Source organism: Gymnodraco acuticeps, unplaced genomic scaffold, assembly GCF_902827175.1.
Source record: "Gymnodraco acuticeps unplaced genomic scaffold, fGymAcu1.1, whole genome shotgun sequence".
NCBI lineage: Eukaryota > Metazoa > Chordata > Actinopteri > Perciformes > Bathydraconidae > Gymnodraco > Gymnodraco acuticeps.
The window spans coordinates 1,560,293-1,571,551 of NW_022991760.1; the positions used below are offsets into that span (position 1 = coordinate 1,560,293).

The window sequence follows — 11,259 nt, forward strand, 5'->3', positions numbered from 1 at the left end:
TCTGTTACAGTAAAAGTCCTGCATTCAAAATGTTCCTCAAGTCAAAGTAGAAAAGTTTTCTCATCAAAATGTAGTGAAAGTAGCGACAGTAAAAGTAGTCGTTGTGCAGATTGCTCCATTTCAGAATAATATATATGATGTGTTTTATAATGATTGATCATGAAAGTGTTCTCAAAGCTGGTAAAGGTGCAGCTAGTTTGAATGGCTTTGTACTGCAGGGTAGCTTGTGGATTTACTCCAGGTGGAACTAAAGTCTGATTTAACACTTGGTTATATTTCACATCATTCATCCAGATCTGTGAAGTAACTAAAGAGATTAAATACATGTAGTGGAGGAAAAGTACACCATGTACCTCTGAACTGTAAGGAGAAGAAGAACAAAGTAGCAAAACATTGAAATACTTAAATAAAGTACAAGTATCTCAACATTTTACCCAAGTATAGTACTTGAGTTTATGAACTTGGTTACTTTACACCGCTGGCTATACAGATGGAAAGACTAAGCCTTGCAGAGGCATGAAAATACATTTTCAAAATGATAAACTGACTGCTACACAATTAAAATAAATGCTTTTATATATTTCTATTAGATGTGACGCTTTAGCGTTTCTGTTATTAACACTGCTGCTTTAGTTGTTCTGACTGCTAAAATCCTCTGTTATTCCTAATTTTAAAGCCGATATTCCGTGGGGTCGGGGGGCTCGGATCCTTGTCGCCTTTTTCATACCTGATGAGTTTGCATCCCTGAAGGAGGCTGGTGTTAAATTACAGGCTGTTTTTAACATTATTCAGACTCAGCTCTCTGAACTAAAGCTTCTTTTAAATGTTGAGAAAACCAAGGTAATGCTCTTTTCTAAAGCTAAAAAGACACCAGAGCCTGTTTTAGATATTGTAACTACGCAAGGAACAAACTTGAAGTTGTTACCTGTTACAAATACCTTGGTATCTGGCTTGATGATTGTCTCACTTTTAAACTTCATGTCAATAACCTGCTTAAAAAGCTGAGGATTAGGCTAGGTTTCTTCTACAGGAACAAGTCCTGTTTCTCGCTTGAGGCCAGGAAAAGGCTAGTCACTGTGACCTTTTTACCTGTGCTGGACTATGGTGATCTGATTTATATGAATGCACCTGCCAATTGCCTGGTCAAGTTAGATGCTGTGTATCACAGTGCACTGAGATTTGTGACAAACTGTAAAGCATTAACCCATCACTGTACCCTGTATGCAAGGGATGGTTTGCCTTCGCTAACTGTACGGAGGCTCAGTCACTGGTACATTTTTATATACAAAGCCATGTTAGGGAAACTTCCATCTTATATCTGCTCCCTGATCTCACGGAGAATTGTAAGTGGCTACTGCCTGAGATCGAATGCTGTGGTTTTATTAAATGTTCCAACTGCTAGGACTGTCTTAGGGAAGATAGCTTTTAGATGCGCAGCTCCTCTGTCTTGGAATAGTCTGCAATTTAAATGAAAACTGAACAATCTGGTGCCACTAAATGTTTTTAAAGCTCGGTTGGATGCTAGTCAATCGGAAGCTATTGGTACCTGTTTATGTGGATAATTATGTAAATGATGCTGTATGATGTCCTTTTGTTGTTCTATTTATGTTTTTATGTTCCATGTGGAACTACTTGAGCAGGTCTCCCTTGGAAAAGAGATCAATGATCTCAATGGGATTTATCTGTATAAATAAAGGTTTGAAATGAAATGAAATGAAATCGAATGGGGTTAGAACCGGAAATGAAGTATATATTCAAGTGGCGTCCGGAGCTGTGATTGGTCCTCAGGAACTGCCGAAAAAAAGTACAGAAGAAGAGGTGTCGACAACCGCGAAAAGTAACAGTTGGTTACACAAAGCCAACCTCTGAGAGTCTCCAAAAGTAAGTTAATTAAATGAAATGTTTCTGCTCAATAAATGTTTGTACCCCTTTCCAATATAGTGCTGTGTTCGTTCGGTATCTTACAATTACGGAGACGTGTGTATGTACATGACACCATGTATTGCTAATGTTAGCTATCAAGCTAGCGCTGACATTAGGTCAGCATCCTGGTCTCCAGTATGTGTGGTGGTTGTTTTCTCCCTAATGTCCCTAATTTCTCCACAATTATCAAATTCCTTTTTGATTTTATGCATTTTCAGATCAACTCTGAATTCAAGAGAATCACGACCAAGCCACGACAATCAAAATTCCTGTCTCAGCTGGACCTCCACTCTGGCACCCTGATGAAGCTGTTCCAAAAGCGAGGAGGACAGCTTGGGTCACTTGGCTGGAAACAATAATTTTGCAAATGGCTAATGTAAGTGATACAGGATTCTCACAATTATGAACAACCTATAAACATAAATTATTTAGAATTTTTTTTTTGAGAATCACGAATTTTAGAATTGTGAAAAGTGATGCTACAATATTTTACATTTTAGTTATTACATAATTTATTTGCAAGAATGGCACACAAAAAGTGCTCATCGCCAAGGAGACCATTAGTGCTTTTTTTCCCTTTTTTTTCTCCTTTCAGTAGTGTAGTAGCTCCGCAGTGAAAGTGACCAGAGTGCTGGCTGACAGCAGCTCTAACACACAGTGCTACTTTTTGGTCCTTCAGTGCCACCATAGTTTCTCTGATTGAGTAGAGCGTTGCCATTCCCTCTCTAACCACACGTTTAGCTAAAACGCCCTAATTCTACACATTGTAGCTTTAACTGACTATCCATCTCAATTTTAAATGTGATATATAATAATTCAACTCGTATATCCACTGACCACAATTTGAGAAAGATGTCCAGGGGATGTGGAGCTCACAGCAGGGCTTGCACTTTCTTAGGAACTGTGATGTTGTATTCTCAAAGTAATATGTATCCAAATGAAAGTTCACACCAGTAGTTAACTTGAATTAAAGCACAAGACCTGTAATAAGACACTAATCAAGTACATTTACTTTCAGTGTGATGATGTAGATGCCGGACGCGAGTCTATCATCAAGGGACTATGCATCTCCATGGGGGAAGATCCAAAAGACCTTGTGCGAGAATATGTGGTATGTACATGAATCTGCCTGCTTCTTTGATACTTCTCTTCACTTTTGTTTTCATACATGATCTCTTGGGCTGAAATTGTTCATTGAAAATATAGTGGGTGGTTTTTGTTTCATATTATGAAATATCACATTCAATATTTCATCGTTGCTGCTTGAATTAACTTAATACATTTGGAATTGCAATTTTTCCTATTATACTTGTGGAGTAGTTGCATACATATTTACCTTGGAGCATTTTAACAAACTAATAAGTGAACACGGCAACTAGTGCCACACAAGGACGTGTCCCACTTGTTATACTCAGTAAGGCATAGCCAGCTTAAAGATCACCAGATTGATTCATGTTCTGCTGTAATTACTTGATTATTTTATCTACATTTAATTTGACATCTTTAATTTACTTTAATTTATAATGTTCAACTTGCCATGGCTAGATCTATACTATGCCTTCCCTTATTTTATTTCATTTTTTCTTGATGGGGCTTGGTTTTAGGTCTTATTTGCTTACATTTTGCCATTTATTTTTTTACAGGACACAGATGAAGGCGCCATCAAGGACACAACTGTGGGGATTTATGTTCTTAAAGATGCTTCCACTGATGAACCGGAGGACATCGGGATCGTTCTAGAAGGCGTCTCCAGACAAATCTGGATAATGTAGCATTAGCTTTTGTAATGCTGTTCGGACTAATGTACGCGCTGAATATCAGCTACCCTGCTGACCTCCGCTACACCTTTGAAGTAGTCCAAAGCCTTATAATGGACTGCGGTAAGCTCTCAAACAAAGCAACTGCTCTGAAAAACAGGCTCCTTCAGTGAAACGGTTCAGAGACTGCTGCATGCAAGGAACCCCAAACAATTGAATCTGTTCTTTTTTCTCTGTTATGTTTTAGGATTTGTTGTTACTTCGTTACAACTTGTGTTTTTAACCTGAGACCATTTTAAAGACCATTGCTGTCTTTAGTGTTTGAGACTCTATTATAAGAAACCTGTCAATCCTGCATGTGCAACTGTTCAGCCTGTTCACTCTTATTGTTCCTTCATATATTTCTTCTAGACTGATGCCACCACAGGTCATTTTATGTCACAGATGTTCAGGTTAAAGCATAGTTCCATGCTTTAATTATTCAATGTTCCATGCTGCAGTGTTTTTCTATATTGCCTGTGCTGTAGCACCTCTTTTAATTTTTGGAAAATATATATATTTTATAAATTCTATTGTTACTGTGAAAAGGGTAAAACCCATAGACTGTATATATAAATGGACGTAGGGTCCGTGACGTCACCCATAGGATTCTGCAGAGTTGCCGTGAAGCCCTTAGTAGGCGGAGTCGGCCACTAACGGCTCGACGATGTCGTCAGAGTCTAACTCCTGCCTTCTCCAAATAAGGGCAAAGAGGCGGAGCTGAGGCGGAACAGGGCGGGACCTGCTGCCAACGAGCGTGACGTTCGAGTCCTAGCTCAGGCTAAGAAGCTAAGCTAACATGCTCTCAGTATCAATCGAATGTAAAACATGATTGATGAAAGTAGTAAATCGGTCAGATTTGACCCGAAGACAACAGGAGGGTTAATGCCATATTCACTTAGTAACGCATGAACAACTTTTACAAATATTTCTATATAGTCTGTGTTGGTAAATGTCATCTAGGTTGCACATTTCCTGCTGAAATACATGCATACCAAGTCACTGCGTGGCACTTTGGTTTTGATAAAACAGTGTAGTTCCACTATATAAACGTTACATTCATAATCAAACGAGACAATCTGCAAGATAATTAGCTATTTGGTATTATTCTTAATGCTTGTCATTCACACGTTAATAAAATAAGTACCGATACATAGCAGAATAATTGTGGCGGTGTTCAGCTTAATAAGCCTTGCTCAACATCATTTATTTAGCTAATACTACAGCGGGCTGCAGGCGAACCAAGTCCGCGTTACGATGCATTCCTTGATCTCCAGTTATAACGCCGGACTCCGCCGCTGGCCGAAGCTAACGGAGCCCCAGGGTGCTAGCTACGGCCGCCGGGACGCGCTAGCGAGCTAGCACCCTGCAGCCCCGTTAGCTTCGGCGGCGTGGACTCCGGCGGCCCACCCCTTTTAACATTTGCTCCCGTTTAGCATTATGGGCGTCATAGCCATATAGTATAAAAGTCTTACCCAAGGCTGAATCATAAACTAAACTGTATATATGTATAAAGGGTTACGTCCTTAGCTGGCTAATAAGCTACATAACAGGCTAAGCTAACAAGCACACAAACACCTGCTAATGTATAATATTATCATTTTACTCGCCGAAAAAAGCTGAAAGTCGACTTCTTGGAAGATCTGTTAGTACATTCAAGCGCACAGCACGACATTTTAATTATCTGGTATTTGTAACAATATTCCCTAACAGGCACGATCACCACGAACACAGCTAAAGGATCAAGTACAGTAACTACAACTAACTAACGTTGTAGCCTCTATGGTTGTAGCCTAGCAGATTGGACAAGTTGCTGTTAGCTGACAGTGAGGCACGTATCTGTCAATCAAAGTGACCACGCCCTAATGTATGCACAAACTTTAAGACCTAATATAAATATAAAGGGTCGCGTTAGAAAACAATTCACTCACAGATCCATAATCATGAAGGTGGAATCTAACTATATCGATAATAAAATGTATGGAGCCAGGGGTAGAAACATGTTTTTTTCTGCTGTAAAATCGGGCATTTTAACATGGGGGTCTATGGAAATTGCTACTTTCTGCAGCCATCGCCTATCGGCCAATATATGAACTGCAGTGTGTGGCACTTCCGTATTGGCTTCCCGGCTCTACCCCAGAGTTTGCCGCTTGGTAAAACCCCGAATTAAACCACATAATTGAGAACTAGTTTGAATGTACCGAAGTGTGTGTGTAGTGGTATTCTTGTTGCTTATTTAAAGCTCAATAAAGTGTTTTGATACAGAACTGCTTGATTTTGTATTTGCCTCCATTGGAAGCTATGTGTGCAATGTATTTGAATGAGAGACTTAGCTAATCATATTTGAAATTGCTTTAAACACGCATAATACCTTTTAATAATATTAGCATGAACAATTTAATTTACTGGTCAAAATCTAGCAACCAGAACATGATGAAATAGCTTAAAACATACACAATATATTTGAATAATAGCATGGAAAAATCATGTTAGAATTACAGGTCAAAATTAAATAAACAGAACGTTGCTTTAACATTTCTCAATAAAATGGGATTGCAGTAGCTGAAAAATATGTTGAATCAACATGATTATTTCTAGCGGTCTGATGTGAATAGTATATGATGGTTTGACAAGCAAAAATGTGTCAGTTTTACACATTCTCATGGTGTGGGACCATCAAATCGAGTTTTTTCAGTGTGTACCCATTGTGGGCTCTGTTACTTCCCTGAAACACCCCTTTCAGTGTTTCTCATTTCTCATTTGTGTATTTTAAGGATGCTCATGTACTTCTGTTATTTTTATTTTAAAAAATTGTAAACTGTTCAACTGCATTTAAGCAAAAACAATAAATATTTGATGGATCTGTGGGTGTGCTGTGTGAGGCCCTGCACTGTTTACCGTACACATGGACACACTGATGATGGGGAAGTGTGTTACTGATATGAGAAGCTGCGCCTTGGGTTAATCATTGGTGAGGGGGTGCTGAATGTATCGGGTGCTGGTGATGTGCTGCACGTGGCCGGGCGGTAGGCGGACTCTTCCCCCCCCGCCACTCCTTTCCGCTTATGGCTCCTCTCCGCCGCTCCAGTCCGCGATGGAGCCCCGGACATAGCACACGGCAACTCTGGCACTCTCTTTACGCGTGTTGGCTGGTAAGTTGTCTGCTGCCTCGACTATCGTTAACTGGTCATCAGTCAGTACCGTTTCCTCGTGTATAGATGCTCCCGGACAGACTGCGGTGGGACAGTGCCTCATCATGTGATTCCTTACAGAGTGAAAGACAGCCGTCCGATGCGTAACGAAGGAAATCTTAACTTAACCAAAAGGAGTCTGATTCCCGACTGGAAGTGATCCTCACCAGAGGTGGGAAGACACTAACTACATTTACCCAAGTACTGTACTTAAGTACAATGTTGAGATACTTGTACTTTACTTGTGTATTTCAATTGTATGTTACTTCTTCTCTTGTACAATTCAGAGTTAAAGTGTTTACTTTTCCTCCACTACATGTATTTTGTACCTTTAGTTACTTTACAGATGTGGAAGAATGATGTGAAATATAATCAAATCTTAAATCAGACTTTAGTTAAACCTGGAGTAGGCCTACATTCACCAGCTACCCTGCAGTATACAAAGTCATTCAAACTAGCTGCACCTTTACCAGCTTTGAGAACACTTTCATGATCAATCATTATAAAACATATCATATATATTATTCTGAAATGGACCAATCTGCACAATGACTACTTTTATTTTTGATACTTTAAGTATATCTTGATGCCAATACTTTTTTAATTTTACATGAGTAACCTTTTGAATGCAGGACTTTTACTTGTATTCCTACACTCTGGTACTTTTACTTAAGTACAATATCTGAGTACTTCTCTCACCTCTGCTCCTATAGGTGTCATTCACATTGAGGACTTAACCCCACCACTTTTTTGAAACGTCTGATTTGGACCTTATCACTTTTTAAAAGTTTAATTTATTAACAAGGCTGTACTAAAGAGCTTGCATCAAGAAATTTAATTGAAAACACTTCAGGAAAGGTTTGTTTAAGACAGCAGATGATGTAATGTGAGTACAGAAGTAACTCAAATGCATTTTCTAAAACAAAAGCTAAAAAACAAGTGAGTTTAACAAGTTTTCAGTTGTCACTGTTCATGATGCATTCAGATGACTGTGCAAATAGCAGTATTTAACAAGTAAAAGTCCTCCATTCAAAATCTAACTTGAGTAAAAGTACACAAGTATTATCAGCTAAATGTAGGCCTACTTAGTAAGTATACAAAGTAATTATATTTATATATGTGACATTTCTAGATGATATTGTTGTATCAAGTAGCATTTGACTGTTGTAGAGAAATGGATGGACTTGGACTAAAAATACATTTGAATAATTTGACTCTTTTGTGACTTAGAAGTAGTCCACTAGTTGAATTTATAGAGATGCATTTTGTAAAAATAAATGTACTGGAGTAATTTTGCATTATTTAAATGTAGAGTAGAAGTATAATGTAACATAAAATGAAATACTCAACTAAAGTACAAGTACCCCACAATTGTACTTAAGTACAGTACTTGAGTAAATGTACTTAGTTTTTTCCCACTACTGCACACTTGTGTTGAATTTATTCAGTCAGTTAGTTATCGTGTGATCACACCATTGTCCTTTTCCTGTGTTTCCCCTTACACTCAATAGATGCATGTGTTTCATTGTATTAAGGTTCTAATGTGGAACTGCAGGAGGAGTTTGCATGGCAGGAGAGCCGCTCAGAGACAACCTTAGAGAGCAAGGTAGGCTCTTTAAGACCACAAACAGCTACTCAAACTATTGACCTACCTACAAAACACAATCACCAGATACAAAATGCCTGATGTGTTCATAAAACTTAAAGTTCCAGTGTAATGTCGCAAGACTGACTTCAAATGATTGACTTAGGATACCTCAAATGGATACTTCTCAAATTGAGGTTCTTGTAGTAACTGCTTCCTTTCATGTCTTTTTTTATCCATTTGTTCCCAGAATGAAAATAAGATGTGCCTACTACACACATAGATTGAGACACAGGTGCTTCCTGTTTTCTCTGTCTCTGCTGGCGGTGTGTCTGCTCAAGCTGGTCTACATTAAAGTGACAGTGAGGGACAGCGTCTACATCGAGCCCTATGGAATCTCTGTCAGCTTATCCAGAAGGTACGACATCAACTGCACCGCCATCTACGAGCTGGACCCTGTGGAGATAGGCAAAGCTCTGGAGATAAAGCGTAAAGTCATTGTTGATGTGGACGATGATAGCACTGTGAGTTTGACCTCAGACTGCCAAACGTTTATCAGAACAAGAGGATACCATGAGGCTCCAGTGTCGAATGCAGAGCACAGCTTCCCATTGGCTTACTCTCTGGTGGTACACAAGAATGCACCCATGGTGGAGCGGATTCTCCATGCCATCTATGCACCTAATAACATCTACTGCATCCACTATGATCAGAAGTCCTCCCCAGCGTTCATAAAGGCTGTTACCAACCTGGCTCGGTGTGTTCCAAATGTGTTCATCGCCTCAAAACTAGAGTCTGTGCAATATGCCCACATCAGCAGGCTGAATGCTGACCTAAACTGCCTCTCTGACCTGCTAAAGTCAGAGGTCAAGTGGAAGTATGTTATCAACCTGTGTGGCCAGGACTTTCCTCTCAAGTCCAACTATGAGCTGGTGATGGAGCTGAAGCAGCTGAACGGCAGCAACATGCTGGAGTCCAGCCGGCCCAGTGAGCTCAAGAAGCAGCGCTACAGCTTCAAGCACGAGCTGAAAAATGTCCCTTATGAGTACCGTCGTCTTCCTGTCAAAACCACAGCGCTCAAAGATGTCCCCCCTCACGGTATCGAGATGTTCATCGGGAGTGCATATTTTGTCCTCTCACAGGATTTTGTGAACTACATTAGCAGCAGCCAGGTGGCAAAGGACTTCCTGGCTTGGTCAGCTGACACATACTCTCCAGATGAACACTTCTGGGCCACCCTGGTCAGGGTCCCCGGGGTGCCAGGACACATTCCCCGATCAGAGGCTGACGTTACAGATCTGAGGAGTAAGACACGACTAGTCAAATGGAACTATTTAGAAGGGAATCTTTACCCCGCCTGCACGGGGACACACATGCGGAGTGTTTGCATCTACGGAGCGGCAGAGCTGCGCTGGCTCCTGAACTATGGACACTGGTTTGCTAACAAATTCGACCCCAAAGTGGATCCGATTCTGATCAAGTGTTTGGAGGAGAAGCTGATGGAAAAACGTCAAAACGTGCAAACATGATACCCAAAGGAAAAGCAAATGAGAGGATAGGTGCAGTATTTATTATATTATAGACAAAGGTGCAAATTGACATCAGAGTACATGGACTTATTTGTTGCACAATTGTGAGATGCAGGCACTTTACTTGAGTATTGTCATTTTGTTAGCCTCTACTGCCTATTTCATTGGAAAACATTACGCCTGTTGGTGGTCCACATTTGCTAATCACTTTGCAGATTTTGCATGCAGTGAAAAAACTGAAATGTTGACTTTAATTAAATGTATTATGTCAACAAATGTCACATAACTGTATTAGGTTGCAATGATATTAAGTTGAACTAATACAGTTATGTGTGATCTGTTGACAGAATATTGAATTCAACTCAACATTTCAGGTTTGTAAGTGTGTGAACCACTTGCAACATTTGATCAGTAATCTTTGATTGATTTGATTTGATGATTCAAAATGAGGTCTTCTACTTTATTTTAAAGGAAAATGTTTGTCTAATATCGTTCCCTGAGGTATTTTAATTGTCTCTCCACCAACATGTTGCCATCCTGTTGCAGCAGGATACTGCCTTTCCACATGATTTCATTCATTCTTATAAGTGTTTTACTTTCAACTACCACATCAATAATTGGATCAGTAACAGAAGAAAGAAATACAAGTGACTTTGGCTTAACGAATGTGGATTATCTAAGGAAATGCCATCCTAAAAACTAGTGCCACTTGATAACAGATCCCAGTACAGTGTCCATGTGGGTTCCAGAAACTCTTACATTGAGGTTAGAAATACCAAAGACTGTTTTCCTCGTGTGTTCTGTTCATTTAATGCTCCACACAAGTTTGTTTTTCAGGTTTTTTTGTCATGAAAACAGAAATTGAGGTTGAGTTTCGATGGTTGAGATTTCTGCTGATGTATTTATTGCTGAATAAAAGTATGATGCTTCTTATGGGTGGTTTGGCATGAAGCTCATTGAAAAGGCTCTGGCTTTTTGTTTACAATAATACAATGTTTGAAAGACTTTCAGACACTGCTCTCCAATATGTTTGCATTCATTTAGTGAACTATGGTACAGGTAAACAGGTATTTGATTGTCTGGATGAGTCAGAAACAGACAGGTGGTTCCTTGCATATACATTGATTTCAACCACAAATACAAAATGGCTCTGTGTTCAGTGTGTTGCCAGGCTTAAGGATGCACACATGTGTTTGTTGTTTACAATGCTTCAACAGGCTCGCATGCCTGTATAA

At 39.6% G+C, this 11,259-nt stretch overlaps 1 protein-coding gene and 1 long non-coding RNA gene across 6 annotated transcripts; both read left to right on the forward strand.

Annotated features, from left to right (window-relative positions):
* The first annotated feature begins 1,793 nt into the window (after positions 1-1,793).
* LOC117534959 lies at positions 1,794-4,324 on the forward strand. Its single transcript, XR_004567345.1, has 4 exons — positions 1,794-1,881; positions 2,142-2,299; positions 2,942-3,034; positions 3,567-4,324. It is a non-coding gene; the product is annotated as an uncharacterized LOC117534959 (long non-coding RNA).
* Positions 4,325-6,740: 2,416 nt separating this feature from the next.
* gcnt4a (glucosaminyl (N-acetyl) transferase 4a) lies at positions 6,741-10,990 on the forward strand. Of its 5 annotated transcripts, none has more exons than XM_034199242.1 (4): positions 6,741-6,871; positions 6,992-7,111; positions 8,446-8,516; positions 8,746-10,990. In XM_034199242.1, the coding sequence occupies exon 4, from the start codon at positions 8,747-8,749 to the stop codon at positions 10,022-10,024; it is 1,278 nt and encodes a 425-aa protein (XP_034055133.1). In that variant the 5' UTR covers positions 6,741-6,871; positions 6,992-7,111; positions 8,446-8,516; position 8,746; the 3' UTR covers positions 10,025-10,990. The 5 variants fall into 5 exon arrangements, with proteins under 5 accessions (XP_034055133.1, XP_034055131.1, XP_034055135.1 ...); XM_034199240.1 differs by having other exon boundaries at positions 6,742-6,871; positions 6,992-7,082; XM_034199244.1 differs by lacking the exon at positions 6,992-7,111 and having other exon boundaries at positions 6,751-6,871.
* Positions 10,991-11,259: the final 269 nt, after the last annotated feature.

Coding starts and splice junctions, on each gene's coding strand:
- gcnt4a (XM_034199242.1), top strand. CDS start 8,747: ATGAAAATAAGATGTGCCTACTACACACATAGATTGAGACACAGGTGC.